Raw genomic sequence first — 24185 nt, 5'->3', positions numbered from 1 at the left:
TCTAAAATAACCCAACCACGCTTTCTAAAAATCACTCAAAGGCACTGGCTCTCACTGAGGACAACTGAATGAAACCAATGAGTTTCTGGGTGAAACAGTTTTGTGAAATAATCCAAAAATGTTACATAACAAAAAGCTCCAATTTCACTCATGTTTCCAGGCTGCCTTGTCTGATTATCTTCACGCTCTCTTTATGTGGGAAAACTTCTCTTATGGCTAGAGAACATGCACAAGAAAATTCAGATAGAAAGCGTGGTGTTTTTTTTCTTTTCTTTTTTTTTTTTTTTTGGAAGAAGTTGTGATGAAGGAAGAGGTCTGGGCTTTGTTAGCTACCTTTATGGACAAGTCCAATGAAATTCAATAGGGGTGAAACACCAGAAGTTAAATAGGGTTCAGAATGTTTTCTAAAAATCTATAGAATTTAATAGACATTCTTTCTATGTAATTCAATAGATGGGTTTAAAAATAGAAAATTAGAAAGCTTTTCATCTGTTAAATTATATAGAACATTCCCATAAGAGCTGTTAAGATCATAACTCTGGAGTGGAGTCACTAGCATGGCTCCATAGTAGCTGTTAAAACAAAAACAGATTGGAGAATACTTGGAGGAAAACTTCTTGCGTTTATGGCTGCAAGATGTAACACTCGGGGGTGTTAAATACATTGACTAAGTGTTGAACTAATTGTCCTGATGACTTTTAGAGGGGGAAAAAATCTAGAGAACTGTGGAAGTACTGGAGGATATGGGGATAAGAACTGAATTTGTCTCCTATCTTCAATGAAGTGAGGTGGGGATGGAGCACAAGTGCTGATAATTCCTGTCCAATTTTAACTTCAGTCCTTGGGGGACTAATGGGACAAATACTAACAGAGCATCTGCATACGACTAACAGATAACAGGACTAGGATCAGGGGTGAAAGTAACTTAACCGACTTACCTGTATGCAGGGCAGCCGGGGTCCTGGGCAAGGTGGGGTGGGGGTTGGCTCTGGGCCCCCGGAAGGGGAGGGGCCTCAGGCAGAAGGGCCAGGCTGGGGCCAGACTTCCCCAGCCAGCCCTTCAGTGCTGCCTGGACCACGACATCGGGGCTCCGGTAGTGATTTAAAGGGCTGGGGGCTCCAGCCACTGGTGTGGTAGCAGCAGCCTCGGCTGGGAGTCCCGGGCCCTTTAAATCGCTGCGGGAGCCCTGGTCCCTTTTAAATCAGCGGGCCCTGGGTAGCTGCCCCTTTTGCCCTTTTCCCCCTCCCACCCATCAGCAGCCCTGCCGGTACGGTCAGCTGTGTACCGGCGGTCACTTTCTTACCAGTACACCGTACCGGCTTACTTTCACCTCTGACTAGATTTGTCCAATTCCAGAATAGGTGTTATGAAACAATCTTGCATTTTTCAGGAGAGGCCATAGGTACTTGAAATGTGTGTGGGGGAAATCAAGAGATGAGGCCAGATAAGAGGCTGAGTGTAAAGAATATGTAAAAGAATCTCATACTCTAAAATATTAGCCCACTGAGCAGATGGCTTGACTCCTACTGCTGTATATTTTCATTCACTCCAGGGAGATGAGTTGTGATCTTACTAACAAGGGAGAAAATTCTGCAGGAGGGGAGCAGAAGCAGGCTAGATAAAAGGCTTCTGCATATACATGCAGAGGGAATCCATAATGAGGAAAAGAGAGCTAAGAAAAAAGTAGTACAGGCCAATTGGATCAGATTTTGATATAATTTAAGGATCCAACCCTGTAGAACGGGGCCTTTATTTTATAAGACTTCACGTGGGGCAGCGTGACACTCTCCTCAGGAAACCCAGAACTGTAAGCCACCGTGTAGCCCGTGTGCCTCAGCAAGTGAGAGCTTTGCTGCTGCTAAACTGTGTCAGCTTTCTGACGCTCCAGCCTGTCTGCCTCGCCAGCAAACTCCTCCAGTCTCTGCCAGGCAAACCCTTGCCTTGCAGGTAACAATCAGTGAACCCCAGTTCCAGAGTTTCCCCAGAGACGTCTCCCTGCAGTGTCCGGTCCCCCTCACTGGGACGCTCACAGAAATTACGAAGGTGGCTGCCTCCAAAGAGAGAGAGCACATACCAACCTGTTAGCGTAGCTGAGGACTCCCACTTTACTTCAGTATAACAGCTCTGAGATGTTTTTGTAATCAAACAAGAATACATTTATTAATACAGAACACAGATTTAATATCGGGCAAGAATAAAAGATAGAAAAGGGTTACAAAGAAAACAAAAATAACACGTTTTCTAGTGCCTAAAACTTAATTTGAGCAAGCTATAGCTTTGCCTAAAACAGTTTCTCACAGCAAATTTTCAGCAGCTCCCGCCTTTCAGGCCAAGAGGATCTACTGTTCACAAGCTCAGAGGGTGCTGTTCTCAATGTCCCCTAAGTGATGAACATATGTATAGCCATACTGGGTCAGACCAAAGGCCCATCTAGCCCAGTATCCTGTCTTCTGACAGCGGCCAATGCCAGGTGCTTCAGAGGGAATGAACAGGACAGATAATCATCCAGTGGTCCATCCCGTCGCCCATTCCCAGCATCTGGCAAACAGAGGCTTGGGACACCATCCCCATCCGTATCATATCCCCCTTTAGTTGTCTCTTTTCCAACCTGAAAAGTCCCAGTCTTATTAATTTCTGTTTATATGATCCATCTAGTGATGGATCACTAGACTGTTTGTGCCCCCCCTTATGTTTCCCAAAGTCCATTGTCTTGGCCTCGAGCCAGGAAGACTTCCTGGCGATGCAGGTTATCCCCTGATGTGCTTACTAAGCTGTTTCCTCAGCTGCTTGGTAGCTTAATTGCTTGATTTACCTTTGTGTAAATGTACATTCATTGTCTATGGCTTACAAAGAGTGATCCAGACAGGTAAATACACATTCCTTTGTCTATGACAGGCTTGTTTATCAAGTCTGCCCCCAAAACATATTTTAGGAACAGATTTCTAGCACACATACATAAAGATCTACACTTTCCACAGTATGCATCCGATGAAGTGAACTGTAGCTCACGAAAGCTTATGCTCAAATAAATTGGTTAGTCTCTAAGGTGCCACAAGTACTTCTTTTCTTTACACATCATCCATCCATCACGCAGTGATATTCATAACCAGCGTGTCACCAGTTTTTGTGATATCTTACTCGATACACTTTTACAGTACAATAATATTGTATACAATCAGTTGATTCAATTGGTTGTTCTTTGGAATTCACACCTTCTTTTCCACTCTGGGGTGTCTGGACCATGATGTGTCTTACAGATGCTTTTCTGTTTTGTGGGTGAAGACAATAACTTAGCATGCTTTTTTTAAAAAACCAAAAAAAACCCCCCCAAAAACCCTTTAATACGCTGTCCTAGCAATAAGCATTTACGGCTCAACCCTGCAAGGTGCTGAGTGCCTTCTACTCCTGCTGAAGTCAGCGTTTGCTGACTGCGGGGAGAGGAGTAGGAACATTGTTGGATGAGACCCTTAGCCTGTAACACTAAGGGTACGTCTATGCTGCACAACCTTTACGGCAGTGTGTGGGGTACATATGCTGCATGCTCCCTAGCACAGGTATAGATAGCAGTGTAGATGGTGAGGCACAGCTTAGGTGAATAAAGACATGCCCGAACCCTTAAGGTATGTACCCAACACAGCTCTCTACATACCCAAGTAGTGCCTCTCCCCTCTATGTTGCTATTTCTAGATATGTAGTGTCCTGCTGCCAGGGCAGTTCCCCTCCTGGAATGGGTTACCTAGGCAGGTGGTGGAATCTCCTTCCTTAGATTTTTAAGGCCTGGCTTGACAAAGCCCTGGCTGGGATGATTTGGTTGGCGTTGATCCTGCTTTGAGCAGGGGCTTGGACTAGATGACCTCCTGAGGTCCCTTCCAACCCTGATATTATGATTCCTCAGGGGAATGTTCTGACAAGAGGGAAGCAGTGGGGAAAAGCCACCGGCACCACCCTGCCACTGGAGCTTTTCCCCGCTGCCTCCCTGCCAAACAGAACCATTTCCCCATTGCTGTGTGTAGCTACACACTACAGCCTAGATGCAGCCTGCTTTTCACTGGGGGGCATAGCTGCATGTACCCTGCACACTGCTGCCAGTGGTGTGCAGTGTCGATGTAGCCTAAGGGAAAGTATCCTATCAGCTACAGTCATTGCACTACAAGTAACCATCTGAAATGTAAGCGGGGGAATAGTCCTGCTATTGTGGGGAACTTTCCTGGCTTCTGCACTACCCCAGTGAAGTGGGAACGCGAAAGGATCCGAGTCCTCGCTCCCACTTCCTTTACCCAGTGGCCTCCCTGCCCTTGAGGACTCCCCTTCCACTCTCCTGTCTGGCAGAGTCATAGAATCATAGAATAACAGGGTTGGAAGGGACCTCTGGAGGCCATCTAGTCCAACCCCCTGCCCAGAGCAGGACCAATCCCAACTAAATCATCCCAGCCAGGGCTTTGTCAAGCCTGACCTTAAAAACTTCTAAGGAAGAGGATTCCACCACCTCCCTAGGTAACGCATTCCAGTGTTTCACCACCCTCCTAGTGAAAAAGTTTTTCCTAATATCCAACCTAAACCTCCCCCACTGCAACTTGAGACCATTACTCCTTGTCCTGTCATCTGCTATCACTGAGAATAGTCTAGATCCATCCTCTTTCGATCCACCTTTCAGGTAGTTAAAAGCAGCTATCAAATCCCCCCTCATTCTTCTCTTCCGTAGACTAAACAATCCCAGTTCCCTCAGCCTCTCCTCATAAGTCATGTGTTCCAGTCCCCTAATCATTTTTGTTGCCCTTCGCTGGACTCTTTCCAATTTCTCCATCCTTCTTGTAGTGTGGGGCCCAAAACTGGACACAATACTCCAGATGAGGCCTCACCAATGTCGAATAGAGGGGAACGATCACGTCCCTCGATCTGCTGGCAGTGCCCCTACTTATACACCCCAAAATGCCATTGGCCTTCTTAGCAACAAGGGCACACTGACTCAATCCAGCTTCTCGTCCACTGTCGCCCCTGTGTTCTTCTCTGCAGAACTGCTGCCTAGCCATTCGGTCCCTAGTCTGTAGCGGTGCACTGGATTCTTCCGTCCTAAGTGCAGGACTCTGCACTTGTCCTTGTTGAACCTCATCAGATTTCTTTTGGCCCAATCCTCCAATTTGTCTAGGTCCCTCTGTATCCTATCCCTACCCTCCAGCGTATCTACCACTCCTTCCAGTTTAGTGTCATCTGCAAACTTGCTAGGGTGCAATCCACACCATCCTCCAGATCATTAATGAAGATATTGAACAAAACCGGCCCCAGGACTGACCCTTGGGGCTCTCTGCTAGATTCTGGCTGCCAACTAGACATGGAGCCATTGATCACTACCCGTTGAGCCCGACAATCTAGCCAACTTTCTACCCACCTTGTAGGGCATCCATCCAGCCCATACTTCTTTAACTTGCTGACAAGAATGCTGTGGGAGACCGTGTCCTAAAGTCGAGGAATAACACGTCCTCGTAACCCCAAAAAGGCTGGGCCCAGGATTCCTGGGGGGCTTGACCTCCAACCCTGCTGTTGTCCCCTAGGACAGGGGCTAGGGTGTCCTCACTCCGGCATACTCTCTCTGCACTGGGCACTTCTGACCCATTGACCATTACATACAAGATAAAGCAAATGCAAGTTATTTAATCAACAATTAATTTTAAAAAGAATAAGGAAAAATGGAAAAGGTGAAAGGAAACACATCAACCTGCTCTATGGCAGGGAACATCACAAACAGTGTCTCTGGAAGGTCCGGGAAGTTCAGTCTCCTCCTTGTAAGTCCCCAGCCTTTTTCTCAGGCCCTGACTCTGCTGCAGGGATGCTGTGGGCTGGACACTTGCTCTGGTGGTGGCCACACGCTCTCAGGCTCTAAGTGGTAGGACCCTTCTTCCCAGTGTTGCCCCCGCCCTGTCGGGGTTACGATCCAAGCCTGGCCTGCAGAGCCTCTTGGCTGAGGCATCTCTGTGCTGGGCCTGCTGCCCAGGGTCCCCCTCGCTCTCCCCAGCTGCTCACCGCACCCAGCCCCGGACTGCTCTAGCCCCAGCTCCACCACTCTGTCTCTGCTGCTCTGCCTCCAGCTCCCTAGGCTGCTTCTCTGGCTCCTCTGGCTCCGGTTGCTGCAGCTCTGCTCCCAGGACAGGTCTGCTCTGCAGGCTGCTTCTGTGATTCTGCTCCCAGCACTGACTTGCTTCGTGGGCTGCTCTTCTGGCCCCTCTGGCTCTGGTTGCTGCAGCTCTGCTCCCAGGACAGGGTCTGCTCTCTCTGGATCTGGAACAGCTCTGCTCCCCAGCTCAGCTCGGGCCCCTGCTTTCTCCTTAGCTCAGCCCCACTCTGTCTGACCCGGGCAATTCCAGCTCACACGGAGGACGGGACTTCCCTGGCCTCCTGACTCTCTGATTAGCCTGCCCACCCTGTCATTCAGGCTGACCTGGAGCATTGGCCTCTCCCCATTGTTCCTGGGGACTATCAGTCTCAGGGTCCTGATTTCCCATAGATCCTTCCCCTTTTAGTACTAGGAGCTAGCAACTAAAACACCCCCACTGAATGTTAGTAAGGGGGCAACAGTCCCTTACATATGGCTCATGCCTTGCCACGCATTACTTTACCAAGGATGCTTATTAAATTACCATATATACTTGATCATAAGCCGGTTAGTTTGTAAGCCGACCCTCCCCCAAGATGGATAAGTAAAAATGGCAAATTTTTATGACCCATTCATAAGCCGACCCTATAATTCAGGGATCGGCAAACTTTGGGTCCCAGCCCATCAGGATAAGCCGCTGGCAGGCCAGGATGGTTGGTTTACCTCAAGCATCCGCAGGCACAGAGGTAATCCGAAGTAAACAAAATGTCCCGGCCCACCAGCGGCTTACCCTGATGGGCTGGAACAGCAACTGGTGGGGAAACATTTTTGGGGGGAAAAGCTGGGGGTCAGGGGAGTAACCCCTGTGACCACCCCCGACATGACCCTTCCCTGTGTAACCCCTCCCTGCCCTGGCCCGGAACCCCCCCACTCTCCCCTTCCCACCTTGGGCCGGGGAGGATCTCTGTCCTGGCTGGAGCTTTTCTGGCTGGCCGGGTGGCATGGCCGCAGCTTGCTCTGGTGGGTGGGGCTGGGTGGCGCAGCTGCTTTGGAGGCTGGGGGGAGAGCAGCACTGCCAGAAGCGGAGAGACTCTGGCCCCGCCTCTTCCCTTCTGGCTCTGTTGGCTGTGCTGCCTCTCCTTGCCCCCTCTTGTTGGTGAGGGCGGGGGAGGGAGGGTGCTGTGTCCCACCTCCCCCTCTCTGTATCCGTTCATAAGCTGACCCCCTTCTCTGGTGCTTCCCTTTTTTACTAAAAAAAATTCTGCTTATGAACAAGTATATACGGTAAATGTTCTGATATATATTTGGCTGTAAACTAACTTCCTGAGCTTCTTTTTATTTAGTTGTTTTTAACTTCATGTATTTTAATTATGTAATTCTAGTGGATCTGCTACTTAACATTCCGTTACCACTTATGTATTATTTTTACTTGAATTGGGAGTGGGCAGGTGACTGTTAAATCCCTTGCTGAAGGCCCCCAGCCTTATGGTGAATCATAGCTCTGGTGAATCATTAAATATAATGTAGCTGCTCCATGGGAGGACACCTGCATAAAAGGCATGGTGGGGGTGGTGGAGGTGGAGAGGTTAAGCCACGATGTAGAGGGTTTTTTTTTTTTCTTTCCCCACATCCAATTTCCTAAAGGATAAAGTTGCCTTTTTTAAATATCCTTGGGAATTGAAGCTTGTTGCCCTAGTAACAGAGATTCTAATTTAATTTCACTGGAAGTCGTGTTGCCGTTCTAGCAGCAAGTGACAAACTCTGAATAGAGAAGGAGTGAAGAGGAGGAAGCCCCCTCTGCCCACCCACGTGGGGAGAGGGTGGTAGAGTTCATATTGAGTTTCTGTTGGAGGGAATCCCTCCATCCGGCTATCAAAGAGCCTTTGGTGATTGGCCTCTCCAATTTGAGGCAGGGTCCCTGGTAAGTGTAGTACACAGGGAGGGACTTACGTGCAGAGGTTTCTGCTTCACTCTGTGTATCAGTTCAGGACCACTAGGTTTATGTCTATGAACCCCAAATGGGGACAGAACCAAACTGAGCTCAAACATGCTGCTTTAGAGCCTAAGGTATGAATCCAAAAGTTCTTGTTCTGTGAACAGATTACGCAGATATATCAGAAATGTTTCTCATAGGGAGTAGTGATGATATAACACCTAGCTCTTACATAACAGGTTTCATCCATAGCTCTCAAAGGGTTTTACAAAGGAGATTATTATTATTGTACGTGTAATAATATTTATTACATGGGGCCAATTCATTTCTGATATGAGTCCAACAAAGTGGCACACACCAGGGATGTATTTGGCCCACTATTAGGAGTATTTAAAAATATTTCTATGACTTAAATTAAGACCTGCAACTATAATTTATATGGATAGATCTTCAAGAAGTTCTAAGTTTTAAATAACCTCCAAATTTAGACCCCACTGCTGCAAGCACTTAAGGACATACTTAACTTCACTTATGTGAGTAGTCCTATTGACTTCACATGAGTAAAGTTAAGCATAGGTTTAGCTGTTTGCAGGATCAGGGCCTTATTCAACACTGCATTTTCCTCTTTCATAATTCTTTAAAAGTTCACTCTATGCAAAATATAATAATTTCTTTCCAGAACCTTTTCTGTATATTTGTAGGTTATCTACAAAACTGCATGTTCTTTGAAAGCTTCAATCCAAAAAGGTCTAGTAATATGAGTGCAACACATAGTGTAGCTATTTTGCAGCATATGTGCGAGGGATGCCTGGTGTCTGTTGGAATTTTCAGAATCTGTGATGGAATTAAATTCTGCATAAAAGTTGTAAACTACACTGAGCATCTTCAGGGCGAATCTGTAAAAATAATTTTTTATGTATAGATCTGTGAACCATTTACTTAACCTTTGCTGACTGTATTCTGGTGCTTTTCTAAGTTGATGAATAAGGAGCAAAGCATAAGAACCTGCTGCATTCCACCTAGACAGAGCACACATGTGCCTGGGGAGATATGTAGACAATAGCATGAAAATAGCAGCTATGTTCCAGGAGTTGATGAGCTTATGCCAAAGTGTTGGCTTCCTGCATTGCAGTTTATTTCAACCTTAACCATGAGCCCTGGGTTTGGGGAACTGTTACAGAGGCTTCCCATGAAGGTAGGATTCTGAATAATTTCTAAGCAGAGTCTGACGTTCCTGTGTGGGGCATGTGGATAGAGGCTCTCACAGCATATTAAAATCTTAGTCATAGACTTTAAGGTCAGAAGGGACCATTATGATAGTCTAGTCTGACCTCCTGCACAATGTAGGCCACAGAATCTCACCCACCCACTCCTGTAATAAATCCCTAACCTATGTCTGAGCTATTGAAGTCCTCAAATCATGGTTTAAAGACTTCAAGGTGCAGAGAATCCTCCAGCAAATGACCCATGCCCCACACTGCAGAGGAAGGCGAAAACCCCCCATGGCCTCTGCCAATCTGCCCTGGAGGAAAATTCCTTCATGACCCCAAATATAACAATCAGCTAAACCCAAGCATGTGTGCAAGACTCACCAGCGAGCCACCAGGAAAGAATTCTCTGTAGTCACTCAGATCCCACCCACCCCATCTAACATCCCATCACAGGCCATTGGTCATATTTACCGCTAATAGTCAAAGATCAATTAATTGGCAAAATTAGGCTATCCTATCATACCATCCCCTCCATAAACTTATCTAGCTTAGTCTTGAAGCCAGATATGTCTTTTGCTCCCACTGCTCCCCTTGGAAGGCTGTTCCAGAACTTCACTCCTCTGATGGTTAGAAACTTTTATCTAATTTCAAGTCTAAACTTCCTGATGGCCAGTTTATATCCATTTGTTCTTGTGTCCACATTGGTACTGAGCTTAAATAATTCCTCTCCCTCCCTGGTATTTATCCCTCTGATATATTTATAGAGAGCAATCATATCTCCCCTCAGCCTTCTTTTAGTTAGGCTAAACAAACCAAGCTCTTTGAGTCTCCTTTCATAAGACAGGTTTTCCATGCCTCAGATCATTCTAGTAGCCCTTCTCTGTACCTGTTCCAGTTTGAATTCATCCTTCTTAAACACGGGAGACCAGAACTGTACACAATATTCCAGATGAGGTCTCACCAGTGCCTTGTATAACGGTACTAACACCTCCTTATCTCTACTGGAAATACCTCGCCTGATGCATCCCAAGACCGCATTAACTTTTTTCACAGCCATATCACATTGGTGGCTCATAGCATCATCTTCTGGGGAGTTAGGTCCTCTTTGAGAGTTTTAAACATCAAGAAAAGGCCTTATTTGCTACTACAGCTAGATGGGGGGGGGGGAAATATCTCCCAACCCTTCCCAAAAAGTAGTAGGAGATAGAAACGCAAGATTGAGAGGCACCATGGACCAGTGAATAGTGCAGCAGACTAGGAGATGGGAAAGACCTGGGTTCTATTCCTGACTCTATCACTGACCTGCAATGGGGCAAATCTCTCTCCATCTCCTTCCCCTCCTGCCCTTTTTCTATCTTGTTTGCTTCGATTGTGAACCCCTTCGGGGAAGATGCTGTCTCTTACCATGTTTTCTACCAACAGCACCTAGTACAGTGGGGCCCTGATCTTAACCGGGGCCTGTGGGTGCTAATGTAATACAAATAGCCACACTAAAAGAGAGCAGCGTATAGCAGGAACCTGGAGGCTGAGGCCTTTATACCTTGCGGGAGTTTTATGACCCCCGAGGAAAATGAAATACTTTGTTGTCAGACTCCACCTTGGGAGCCTCCTGGGGGGGTGTGAAGGGAGAAGTGAAGGCAGCACAGGGATCAGCTAACTAGCTGTTCATTTGATAAACTGTGGCCAGGTGGCCGTACATTCTTTCCCCTAATCCCTGAACAGCCGTGCATCTGAGATTATCCTTGGTGCGCACCTGCCTTCTTCCCTGTGCTTCTGTACCCAGGAATGCTTTGTGCTTGCTCCTGGACTTGAAGCAACTTGCCTTGACTAAAAGTGAGACTTGGCATTTGTGGCAAAAACCATCTTGCAATTTTCTAGTTAGAGAGGCTGAAGTTGGGTTGCCTCAAAATAATATCCATCCTGTTTTTACCAAGGCAGTGTTATTCTCTAATGGGCTCTTTAAAAACAAACAAACCAAAACAAAACTATGTGGAGACACCTGTAAAATCAAAGCCCAAGTTAATCTCTATATGTCATTAAATACTGAATTAATGAAATGAAGGCTGCATAAAATGGGGCTAATTCTGCACTGTCATAGACCTGGTCCATTCCTATTAATTCAGAGCAAAATGTTGTTTGTGAAAAGAAGTCCTTTCCCACTTCAACACTCCAAAATAAATGCTTCACTGCTCACTTCTCAGAGATGGAGAGGGAACTCTGTCGCAGTGGTGCAGTGCTTTAATCATCCTAGATCAGTGGTCTCCAACCTTTTTATGCCCAAGATCACTTTTTGAATTTAAGGGCAACCCAGGATCTACCTCTCCCCTCACTCCATGCCCCCCTCTCTGTTGCTCACTCTCCCCCCACCCTCACTCATTCTCACTGGGTTGGGGTTGGGGTTCGGGAGGGGGTGTGGGCTCTGGGCTGGGGACGAGTGGTTTGCAGTGTGGGAGGGGGCTCTGGGCTGAGCCTGGGGCAGAGGGTTGGGGTGCAAGCTCTGGGAGGGAGTTTGGGTGCCGGAGGGGTCTCTGGGCTAGGGCAGAGTGTTGGGGTGTGGGCTCTGGGAGGGGGGGTCAGGGCTGGAGCAGGGGGTTGGGGCGGCAGGTCGGGTACAGGGTGTGGACTCTGGGAGGAAGGTCAGGGCTGGGGTGCAGAAGGGGGCTCAGGATGTGGGAGGAGGGTCAGGGCTCAGGGTGCAGGAGGGGGGTTTGCACCCAAATTCTATCCTAGAGCCCCCTCCTGCATCCCAGATCTCTTCCAGAGCTTGCCCCCTCCCACACTCTGAAACCCTCAGCCCCACCCCAGCGCCCACACCTCCTCCCAGCCCCCTGCCCCAGCCTGGTAAAAGTGAGGGAGGGGGAATGGAGTGAGTGGGGTGGGGTCTTGGAAGGGGTGGGGTAGGAGCAAGGCAAGAGTGTTTGGGTTTGTGTGATTAGACAGTTGGCAACCTTAATTCTGTAGTGCAGGGATAATCAATTATTTTTTTGACAAGGTCCAAATTTCTTGGTCAAGGTATAGTCAAGGTCAAGACTCCAAAGAAAATAAGTAAATAAAAACATTTTGGGCTCCGTTCAAAAGCATCTGGCAGTCCAGGTTTGGCTTGCAGTGTGCTTATTGACTTCCCCAGCTGTAGTGTGATCACTGTACTTTTGTCACTCCCCCACCCTCTATTAAATTTTGCCAGTCTGAAAAGTACCCCAGAGTTTGATTACCAAACAGTGCCTCCTTTGTCAGGACTGCTTCAGTGGCTTTGGTTTCATTATCTTTGGTGGTAGCAGTGGGAGGTGGGTGGGAAAACCATCTGCAAGTCTGTAAAAGAAACTATTTGTTGATGAATGCAGCCTCTCACCTGATGGGGGTGGGGTAGAGGGTGGTGAGGTTGACATCGAACATTACAGACTTAATAAACGGGGCTTGTGTCTGCCTCTGGGTGTGCTGAGTGGGGGTGGCAGGAGTAATGCTGAGCAACCAGGGCTTGTGAGGTGGGGGAGGAACAGGGAGCACAAGGAAACAGTTATTCATACAGACAGGGGCCAGCTACCTTTCAGAGGCTGGAAAAGAGTGTGTAAATCAGACCACTGAGTTAGGATATTGTACTCTGCTATGAGTGCTGCCTTCAGCAGCATGTGAGGGTTTTTAAACAGGCACGAGCTCTTTATCGAGTAAAGGGCACTGCTTGGTTCACAGCGGAGTGGGTTCTCATTTTCTTTCGGTGGAGATGGGGGTGGTGTTTTTCCTATAAAGCTTTGAGTCCGCTACAGTATGAGCTTCATCTCCTGCTATTTGCTGGCACTCAGGCTGCAACGTCACTTGTCAGATGTCCTCAGCCTTCATTATTTATTTATTTTTTTTTTTTTAAGTGACGGTACATTTGAATGCGGAGGATTGTAGTACTCAGGCAAGTACCGAGCAGCGTACAGCTCTGCAAACATATCGGTCCGGCCTTTTAGCACCATCTTGCTGTTCCAGTGGTAGTGGCCCCGCCTACCTCTGCCAATGCACCTAAAGTCTGAACAGCATTGCTTAAAACCACCCTATTGAGACACAGTGGGGGGTGGTTTTAAGAAATGGACAAATGTCCACCAGAGGCGAGGTTAAAAATTACATGGCTTTACTAATGACTTTAAGTCCATGTGTAAAATTAAGTCTCCAGAAGAAGAAAAAATTTAGGCTAGGAGGTATAATGTGCACTTAGGTTCATTACTGCTCAATATCAATCTATGGTGGGCTGGAAGGATCCATTGAGGGCCCATTGTTGGAATCCTTGGTGCAGCTGAGGCATAATGGAACGCTGGTGTGTCAATGAACACTGCTAGCTCGCGAGAGTGCTAGCAGCCAACAGAGAAGGGGCTAGCAGCAATACTCTCAGTATAACGCGGTCCTCTGGAGCCAGGGTTTGGAAGTCTTAGGAAGAGATTTTGTAGCAAAGATGACAATGAAATGTTTTAAGCAGTGGTGAAAGTAAGTCAGAGGTCTTACCGGTATGCCGGAGTCCTGAGCAATGGGCGTGGCCTTAACCGGAAGTGGCAGGGCCTTAAATCCCTGGGCCCTTTAAATCTTGATTTAAAGGGCCAGGGCTCCAGCTGCGGTAGTGGAGGCTGGGAGCCTGGGGCCCTTTAAATCACTCCCGACCTACCAGCTGCAGAGGCGGCTGGGAACCCTGGGACTCGGGGGCGATTTAAAGGGCCCAGGGCTCCAGCTGTCGCTACCGCAGCGGAGCCCCAGGCCCTTTAAATCACTGAGGAGCCTTGGGGCTCCCGGATGCCACCACTACCCCGGGGCTCTGCTCTGGTAGCAGCTGCCAGAGCCCCAAGCCCTTTAAATCTCTTCCTGAGCCCTGCTGCCCGAGCCCTGGGGTAGCGGCAGCCAGGCTCTGTTGGGGATTTAAAGGGCTCCAGGGCTCCAGTCGCCGCTACCGCCCCAGCCCTTTAAATCCACTCCAGAGCCCAGCCACTGCTACCCCAGGGCTTTGGCAGCAGGGCTCCGGCAGGGATTTAAAGGCCCGGGGCGGTACCGGGGCCCTTTAAATTCCCGCCACTGCTACCCCAGGGCTTTAAATTGCCCTCTGGGAAAGCCGGTCCCGGTACGGCACACCGGCTCTTACCGATACGCCGTAACAGGGCGTACCGGCTTACTTTCGCCTCTGGTTTTAAGATACACTGATGCACTCTGCTCTGGAGTGGTGGGGGACAGGGGAGGAGAATACCTGTAGCTTTCTGAGATATGATGTAATAGAGGGGAGATCAGGTGGGTGCATTTTCAGTTCCACACTTTTTCAAAAGAATTCCCTATGTGTATATATGAGATGATTGTCAAGAAAAGAGCTAGAGAAAGTTCCTTATAATAATTTCCTGGTTAAATATAGTACGTCAATGCTAAACTATCCATGCCCTGATGAGTGTTTGACTGGTTAAACTGGCTTTTCAGGTCTAGAATAATTCCAAATAACTTCTGCAGAACTAAGTGGTTGTTACTGAGGCCTCTGGAGATTCCAGTGCAGCAAAACGATGATTTTTAAGAATGATAAATGTCTCTTTCTGTCATGGCAGCCAAGCCCTTGTGAAATCAGTGATTTAGAATTGTTAATAATCACCAAGTACAGCCTAGAGGGCAGGGCCTCCTGGTTATGTGATGTGCTATGTCTCAGAAGAACACTCAAGGCTGCTGCTTCAGTTCATTATGAATGTAAATTAACAGAGTGCTTTTCCTCCCAAAGGATCCTGAAGTGGTTTACACCCTACAGCACTAAAATGTGGCCACAATAGCTGAGGGGAGGGAACATTTTGGCAGAATTCATACGAAAAGATTTGCTTTGGTGAAAAGTGCCACAGGATATTGTGACAAAGTTCCTCCTCTACCTTGGTGGGTTTTGCACTTTTGGGCGGATTTGCTCGCCTTGGAGATTCACGGCAGCCCTCAGTTTTGCCGTTTTCATGAACCCACAGACCAGGTCAACTACTCCTGTATCTGATCAGGAGTTGGGAGGAGGCCCTGGGGAAGTAGCCCAGGGAGTTGTAGCTGTTGCACAGCTGTTCCAGGAGGCACTCTAGACAGCTGCATTCCACAGGGCCCTGGGCTGGAACCTGGAGTAGAGGGCGGGCCCAGGTTCCCTCAAACCTCCCAACACCTTCTTTATCCTCACCATAGGACCTTCCTCCTGGTGTCTGATGATGCTTGTACTCCTCAATCCTCCAACAGTACACATTCTCACTCTCAGCTCCCAATGCCTCTTGCTCCCAGCTCCTTATACGTGCACCACAAACTGAAGTGAGCTCCTTTTTAAACCCAGGTGCCCTGATTAGCCTGCCTTAATTGATTCAAGCAGCTTCTTGATTGGCTGCAGGTGTTCTAATCGGCCTGTCTGCCTTAATTATTTCCAGAAAGTTCCTCATTGTTCTGGAACCTTCCCTGTTACCTGACCCAGGGAAAAGGGACCTACTTAACCTGGGGCTAATATATCTGCCTTCTATCATGGATCCCCCTCTTAGGCTGGGGGTGGGCTTCGCCTGCCCACTTCCTGGATCCCAAGAGGATCATTCACCAGAGTGAGGAGGTTGGCCGATGGAGTCTCCTGTGACTGTGGGGCCTATTTCCGATCCTCCGTCCGTTCACATATCCGGGCAGAGTTCCTCTGGGCGGCATCCACTGACTCCCTTGATGCCTTTGAGGAGCAGCGGGCGCTGTCCGGGGTTCTCTGCTCGGTGTCCCCATTCAGTTCCCTTCGTTTGACCCTTTGACCACGCCCCTGTCCCTGTTATTTCATTAGTTGTTCCCCATGTTTATTTGGTGTCCAGGTCCTGTGGATCCCCCTCTTAGGCTAGGGGGATCCTTTAGCAGTGCGTGGGCTTTGCCCGCCCACTTCCCGGATTCCAATAGGTTCATTCTCCTGTAGCCATTTGGCCCGACCCTGTCACAATATTTAAGGTCCAGACAAAGCAGAGAATATTGTTTTAAGAATCTGAATCATCCACACACACTAAACTGAAGGGAACTCTGTTTCAGCACAATAGAAATTTTCATTGTGGTGGGGAAGGCTGTGGACGGGGGAAAGGGGAGAGTGTGTCAGGGGAAGGGCTGAGAAAGCAGAGTGTCCTTTATCCTGAGTTGAAATTTCGACAAATTGCCTTTTTCTCTAAATGTATGTATGTTTGTTTGTTTATGTCTGAAGTCTTCGGGGCAGCTTAAAATATAGACATTTAAAAAAAAATGTCTTCACTCTCTCTATAGTTACTCTTCCTCGCAGAGCTGGGGTGGCTGTTTGTTTGAAGTTTCTGATTACAGGATATATGTTTTCATTTTTAACCCCCTCGGTGTTTTTCTTCAAATTACATCTCTTGCTTTCCAGCAGTGTAAGTTAGGTTACACCACAAAGTAATGACTAGTATCAAAACTGTATGTTGTCTCCCTCCTTCCAGTTACTCAATTGCCAGCAACATTGTGTGCAGTCTTGATACCAGCGGGCGAAATGAAGATGGAGACTGCCCATTTGTGGCTGAACTCCAGTAACTTTGTTCTGCCTAAATATATTCCCCTCCCTCCCACTCCCAGTTCAGATGTATAAGCTGTTTGTCACTGTTGTATTGCATGATTCTAGCTCAGAAAGGCTGTGTTTCAGTCCCTGGTGAAGTGATACTGCCTTCACAGTACTTGTGAGTGGCATGCTATAAATAGAGCCCTACCAAATTCACAGTCTATTTTAGTCAATTTCATAGTCATAGGATTTTAGAAATCATAAATGTCATGATTTCAGCTATTTAAATCTGAAATTTCACAGTGTTGTAATTGTAGGGGTCCTGACCCTAAAAGGGGTGGGTGGGGGTGTGTGTGGTGGGGGGGGGTGTCACAAGGTTATTGTAGGAGGGGTTGCGGTACTGCTGCACTTAATCCTGTGCTGCTGCTGGCAGTGGCTCTGCCTTCAGAGCTGGGCAGCTGGAGAGCGGTGGCTGCTGGCTGGGGGCCTAGCTCTGAAGGCAGAGCTGCCGCCAGCAGCAGCGCAGCAGTAAGGATGACCTGGTGTGGTATTGCCACCCTTACTTCTGCGCTGCTGCCTGCAGAGCTGGGCCCTCTGTCAGCAGCCGCCACTCTCCAGCCGTCCAGCTCTGAAGGCAGCAGTGCAGAGGTAAGGGTGGCATGGTATGATATTGCCACCCTTACTTCTGCACTGCTGCTGGCGGGGTGCTGCCTTCAGAGCTGGGCGCTCGGCCAACAGCCGCCACTCTCCTGCCACCCAGCTCTGAAGGCCGCACAGAATTAAGGATGGCAATACCGCAACCTGCCCCTAAAGTAATCTTGCAACACCCTTGCACCTCCCTTTTGGTCAGGACCCCCAATTTGAGAAATGCTGGACACCCACATAAAATCTGTATAGTATAAGGTAAAAGCACACAAAAGACCAGATTTCACGGTCCATGACGTGTTTTCCATAGCCATGAGTTTGGTAGGGCCCTAGCTATAAATCAATCCATTACAAATTGAGCTTCCGTGGTGCATCAATATATAGGCATGCAAAGGCTTTTTGCTTTTCCTGTTGCTTCTATATGTGTAATGAGCGTGTGTGTGTGTGGAGTCGGGCTAGGGAAGCAGCAGAAAGAGCAAAATCCTTTGCCTGGATAGATATCCATGCTACCCAGCTCAGTTTTTAACTGGTTGATTTAGCTAGCGTGACTCTCACAAGTACTGTTATCCCACCACTGAAATGCAGCCACTCTGAACCAGAAACATGGCACAGGGGGGATGAATAGCTTACACAGCGGAACACCAGTGGTAATTTCTTTGGGCAGGATGCAATGATAAGAATTCATAGATATATGTGGTGGTAGTAGCGTGGTTGTTTTGGGCTCTTGATGGGCTTGTGTTAAAAGTGGGAATCCTCCTGACGTATCATCCTTACACTCATGACTCTAGAGCAGGCTAACTCGTTCTTTAGACCAAGGCAAGCAGAGCATGGCTCTCTGCCCAAATGCTCTGATTCACCACATGCATTGACCAGAGTGTTACTGAAGTAGAGATACTGCCACCCCCACCAAGTCCTGGCCCTCAGTGCAAAGAATCCAGCTTGGCCAGCTGAATACCATTGAGTTTCCCTTGATGGCCAAGCTTTCAATAAACTGGGCCTTATTATAGCTCTGCCAACACATGATGTACATTTAATTGCTGCCAGTCAAAGTGCACATCTTATGCTGTGACTCCCAGCTGCTCTGGGGAGGAAGCTGAGATAATCATGATGTCACCAATACTCCTATGAAATCATTAAAGCTATTATCCCCTTTTATGCTAATTAAATAAAACACTGGGGAAGAGAAATTTCATTTTGGAAGAGCAAAAGCTTCTTGGTTCCCAAAAATGTCATTCAGTCTCTGCAGTTGTGTAATGACTACAAGCACCAGGGTGAGCAAAAGTCTGCCCAGACGCAGGCACTGTGTGAGAAGGAACAAAACTGACATTAGCCTGTGTAGAACGCTACTCCTGGGCTGCTTTATCTGATGGCTTGTTTAGTCTTGTTCTACCATGTGTTAGCAGCCTTCAGCAATATATGGTGATGATTACCCGCTCTCTGTCATCTCACCACTTATCCCCATATCCCAAGGCTAAGGTTAGGTTACAGTTATGAAATGGCCCAGTTGTCTGCATGGAACAATAAGCTGAAAATAGGTACAGGGTTCTGTTAATAACAATGAGCTAAATGCCTCCTTTTCTGGTTTTCTTTTGTCAGGGACAGGTGGAGCTGGTTTCATTTTTGATTTGTTTTTATGTTCTATCTCTGATCTAAATGTGTGGTGGTCGCTTTCTTTCCCTGCCAGCTGACCTGGAAAATGAGGAATGGTGTCTGGGTGCGGAATTGACTTCAGCAACAATAAAAACTGAACCCGTGCTGTGTGAGGCGCCAGGCCTTACCCCCTCTGTCAGTCTCACCATCACACCTGTGCCCCTGGAAGGCGAAGAACCCCAGCTGCAATCTGATGCCATGGTACTTGCATATTTTCTATTCTTTTGCCTGTCCAGATAGATGCAGGTTCCCATAAAGCTTTGCACTGCAGTGTAGTCTTTCTGGTGTGAAGGTCTGAGAATTCCAGACATGCAATACATTATGGGTTGGTGTCGTCTCTTGTTTGCCAGTCTCCAACAATAATGTAAGTGCCCATTTTTCAAATGATGTCTCTCTAATTCAGCCTCTGGTACTATTGTCTACCGGCTGCACCATTTGCTTTTCTATACTTACAGCCTCTTCTGGACAGGGTCAAAGCCTGGGGTTCACGCATCTCTAGAACATCTAGTCTCTGATGAATCAGTCCCACTTAGAATCGCTAACCAGTTAACCCCATGGAATCTGTGGCAAGATGCACATCATCCGTTATCCACAATGATTTTGCCTCAAGGCTGTTTAAACTCACCCTAACCCAAAGGAGAACACCTATGTGGGGTGGCCAGCGCTTGTAGTGAGAACTTCCATACCACTGTAAGGTCAGCTGTGCCACTTACCTGGGTTTTCAGTGTATTCAGCTTTTACAACACTTTGGCCTGCTGCTGCCTCCAGCCCAGCAGGCCTAGTAAGGAGCACTCCTGATACATTTGTGACCACAGGTTCAACAGGCAAAGAATGTTCACCAGGGCTTAGTTTGAATATGCTTCAGTCAATGAAAATAAGTTACAAGAATTATTGATCAGCCAGAACTCTGCTTTAAAGGCCTATTCTTTCAGCTCCTCCCTTCTCGCCCCTGTGGTGGTGGAGGGTGTCCAATCCATCAGGATGATGTAATTCCAGCTGCAGTGTGGGCAGGCCATGTTCACAACCAGGCTTTCATTGCTTGGTGGCTTATCAGAAGTGCTTGTGTGCAAATTAATTCACTTCACAGGAAGCTGAAAGATTGAAGACTGTCATAACCATCTTGTAGTTTGTGTGAATTCGTAGTCTCCAGCATGTGCCACTACTATAGTTGGGTGCCACAATATCACAAGCAAGACCAGGACCACATTACTCTAAAAACTCACTGGGTCCTGATTTTTTACTTTTGCTTTGGGCCAGAAAGTTACACAGTAAGATTCTGGCTGTATTGGCTACTCCAATGAGCATGACTGACTCACTCAGGTCAGGAATTACAGGATCACAAAGCAGGTCTCACTCTAGCCCTGCGCTCAGCTGTGGGGGCTCCATCTCTCTCAGTATCCCCTTCCAATTCTGGCCTATAACTTTCTTTGCTTGTTCCTTCTCCACTTTGTAAAATGAATTTAGGCCCCATATCCCAGCTCATCCTGACAAGAACCCTGATGCCCCTTCCGGATGGTAACTCTCCTGACATCCTCTCAATTGTGCCAAACCCTCCTCCCACCAAAAAGAATACTTCTTTTTTTGCAGAAACCCTGCTCAAAGCCTTTGCACGTTGGTCCAGCAAATGCTTGGGCCAGCTCTGTTTCCAAGAGAAGTAATTTGAGTGCAATGCACATTACCTGTCGGTCTGAAACGTCGTCCTGAGACGTAATCTCTTATTTAACTAATTATATCAGTAAGAGAAGCCCCAGCAGCTGTTTTTCAGGGTAATGGTCTCATTGACCTGAGTTAATAAGTTACAGAGAAGCAGTAAAAAAAAAAAAAAAATCTTGGAGTAGAAGGGCGGGAAAGAGGTCTGGTCACTTACAGAGAAGCTTCCCTTGTTTCCTTATACTCAAATTTTATTTTTTTAATTCCTTCTGTAGATGAAACCATTGGGCCAGAAGGTTCTTCCTGAGATAAAATTGGAGCCACATGAAGTAGATCAGTTCCTGAACCTGTCTTCTAAGGAAGGTTTGTTAATTACCAACCCAACATGATCATAGTGTGCTCTGTTGAACTATTTGGCTTTCTAGCCACCTTTGCTAATCTCCAGAGCATGGCTGCTGTCTTCTAGGGATTTGATTCAGGCTGCTAAAGAAACCAGCCTCTTTGACCCACTTATAAATTTTGTTTTTCATAAAGAAAATGATCCCTTCCATCTATCACATATTACTGATTGCACAGTTAACTGCATAGAAGTAGAATCCTTGAGACCTAGGATTACTTTGCCTGGAAAAGAGGCAAACTTGAGGGGACTTGATTGAGGTGTTTGGAATTATGAAGAGCATAGCAGAAACTGACTCTTCCTACTTTGTATCTTAAGAACAAAAGAATAGCCATACTGGGTCAGGCCAATGGGCCATCTAGCCCAGTGCCCTGTCTTCTGACAGTGTGGCTGGCACTGTGTGGGACAAGTTTATATTGCTGTTACCTGTGCTGTACTACTCTGGATGAATAAAAAATGTCAGTGATGAGGGTTATCTATTTGGTGCCTTCCAGTAGCACTAGACTACTAAACCCTCCAAACAATCTGCTGTTAAACTGTCAACTTCTTCAGGGCAGGGACTGGCTCTTTCCTCCCTGTTCATACAGTGCCTGTTGTGGATGCCCCTGGGAACAAAGAACAAATAGTTGTTGTTAATGCACAGTGAAGTTAGAACTGAATTAGTAAGAAAAACAGATGGTATTCTGCTGGCTTAGCGGAGTTTAAACACTGGCTGGACGCTGTCTCCATTAATAGTGCTTCGTGAGTGAAGGAGATATCACGTATTGGAGGAGTGTACTTTGTACCACAGAGCATTTGGGGAGGAAGTAGAAATCCTCAGACCTGGTACTCTTTTTAACCCTGCTCCTTAAGAGGGGTGAGCTATTGGGAAAGGTCACTTCATACGTTTCAAACCCGTAATTAAGTGCTGTACAACTGGAAGGCTGGGGCAGCTGCACATTTACAAGTCTCCCCATGAGAATCTCTCTCACTCCAGGGCCTTCAGAACAAGTTGTTCTCCGTGCTAACTCGCCTCTAGTTTTAAAGCCGCTTTGATTTGTTGGTTCTCCTGGAGCTTCCAAATGCTTTCATTAGGATAAACACTTCCTGTTTTGTTTCTCCCATCCCATTAGCAATGGATCCCCTGCACCTGCCTCCAACCCCTCCCAGCAGCCATGGCAGTGACTCTGAGGGAGGGCAAAGCCCAACCAGGTTCCTCCCACCTTCAAGCCCTGTCCAACTACAAGCCACAGCTAAAGTGACATCACGCATGGCTTCAGCACTCTCCAATTCGCCTCTCCTGACAGCACCACATGTAAGTTGTGGTGACTTTTTTTCCCAACTTTTTTTGTTACCTGGTGTTTTACTTTTTCTGTACTTCTAGTTTGTTGTTGCTCCTTTTAGGGAGCCTCCCAGACTCTGGCTGAAACTCCAAATCAAGTAGTTGGGCTTCGGCTTCCCCACTGATTGTCTGGAGCTGGAGTCTGCAGTGAAAAGATGTGTCTTATGTAACAAGAAGAAAAGGAGTACTTGTGGCACCGTAGAGACTAACCAATTTATTAGCTCACGAAAGCTTATGCTCAAATAAATGGGTTAGTCTCTAAGGTGCCACAAGTACTCCTTTTCTTTTTGCGAATACAGACTAACACGGCTGTTACTCTGAAACCTGTCATTGTGTAACAAGCTTTTCCTTTATACTTTCTTGCAGCTACTACTCTGCTCTGATAGATTAATGACCCATGTGATCACCTGCATCACAGTGGATGTCTTGCCACTTTGTCTTTAGGCAGTAGGTGATCAACTCTAGGGTGGGATTTTCATAAATACTCATCATTGGTCAGTTCTCCAATCATGGGTTGGGACCCCAGAGTGGGTCACAACTCCATTTTAATGGGGTCACCAGGGCTGGCGTTAAACTTGCTGGGACTGATGCCTTACAGCACAGCTGTGCTGGGATCCACTAATCTGGATGAATTTCCTGTTTTCTTTGCCTCTCCCCACCCCTTTGGTACATGTAGAAGCTGCAGGGGACTGGTCCACTGATCTTGACGGAGGAAGAGAAGAGGACGTTGATAGCTGAGGGGTACCCTATTCCTACAAAACTGCCCCTGACAAAGGCAGAGGAAAAAGCACTGAAGAAAATCCGCAGGAAAATAAAGAACAAGGTAATTTTAAGATGCAGCTCTGCTGAATGGTCCCCTCTCATGTCTCATACAATAAGGCTACATCAGTTCTATAAAAACGGTCCATAATGCTGTAGGATACTGTTATCTTTTAATAAAGATACTCTTCCTTCTATCCCCTGCTACTTACCACTTAAATTACCCTTCTAGTCAGTACCTATCTGTCTGTCCAGGTACTTGTTTTGCTCATCACCATAGCATCTGAGTAGCAATTAAAGCTAACACAATTGTAAAAATATTAATATATGCCTATACTAGGTGCTAGTGGTGTAGGAAATCATGTCAGCTAATTCCATTTAAGGAAAGCCACCCCTTTTTTCCCTTGTCTAGACAAAGCCTCTGTGTCCCCTCTACCTGGTGAAGGAGACTTCTACCCACCATTTTCATGCTTCTAAATCCTCTGTGCACCATTGTGCCATACTCTACATGCAGTACAATTCCAGGGCCTTAAATTAGCTATTTTATGCCAGGACTCTCTGAAATATTCTAAGTGCCTTGCTTTTCCTTTAGCAAGGGAAATGGCTGGCTAGAGGGCAAGTTTTCTAACCTGACCACCTAAATTGTCCTTGTACAGATCTTGCACACCCTCAGGTATTTTGCAGGTGCGGTTGCACAGGGGCTTGTATTAGTTATCCAGCGTTAAAAATGGAGCCTGGTGTGTTTGTAAACCCCTGTCCCATCCCTCCCGCTGAATTTCTTCTCTAAGAGAAGTCTGAGTGGTGATGTAGTGTAGAAGGTAAAGAGAATTAGAGTTATTAATTAGAATTAGAGAATTAGGGAAGTGACTTTACTGCTTTTATTTAGACTGTATTTGCACTAGGATAGGGAATTGGCAAAGAAATTCTAGGGCTGATTGCCAAGGGGGAAAAAAATAAAGAGCGGCAAACAGGCTTGGATTTAATAATGCCAATGTTTTAAATCAGTTTATTGATTTACCTGTGGCTTCCTTTTTGCTATAAAGATGTTTTGTGTGGTGGT

At 47.0% G+C, this 24185-nt stretch overlaps 1 protein-coding gene and 1 long non-coding RNA gene across 2 annotated transcripts in view; one reads left to right on the top strand and one right to left on the bottom strand.

The window, feature by feature from the left end:
• The window catches only part of CREB3L2 (cAMP responsive element binding protein 3 like 2), a 105649-nt gene that overhangs the window by 65759 nt on the left and 15705 nt on the right, over positions 1-24185 (top strand). Inside the window, exons 3-6 of the mRNA XM_077828003.1 lie at positions 19033-19199; positions 20924-21011; positions 22158-22339; positions 23043-23189. Coding sequence (XP_077684129.1) covers positions 19033-19199; positions 20924-21011; positions 22158-22339; positions 23043-23189 — 584 coding nt within the window. The remainder of the gene's footprint in view (positions 1-19032; positions 19200-20923; positions 21012-22157; positions 22340-23042; positions 23190-24185) is intronic.
• On the bottom strand, positions 2087-7123 carry LOC144270994 (uncharacterized). The gene is made up of 3 exons (XR_013347290.1): positions 7034-7123; positions 5387-5602; positions 2087-3265 (listed from the first exon to the last, which is right to left on the bottom strand). It is a non-coding gene; the product is annotated as an uncharacterized LOC144270994 (long non-coding RNA).

This window comes from Eretmochelys imbricata, chromosome 1, assembly GCF_965152235.1.
Source record: "Eretmochelys imbricata isolate rEreImb1 chromosome 1, rEreImb1.hap1, whole genome shotgun sequence".
Taxonomy (NCBI): Eukaryota; Metazoa; Chordata; order Testudines; family Cheloniidae; genus Eretmochelys; species Eretmochelys imbricata.
Note: the sequence above shows the minus strand (reverse complement) of the source record. Positions and strands in the feature narration are given on the sequence as shown.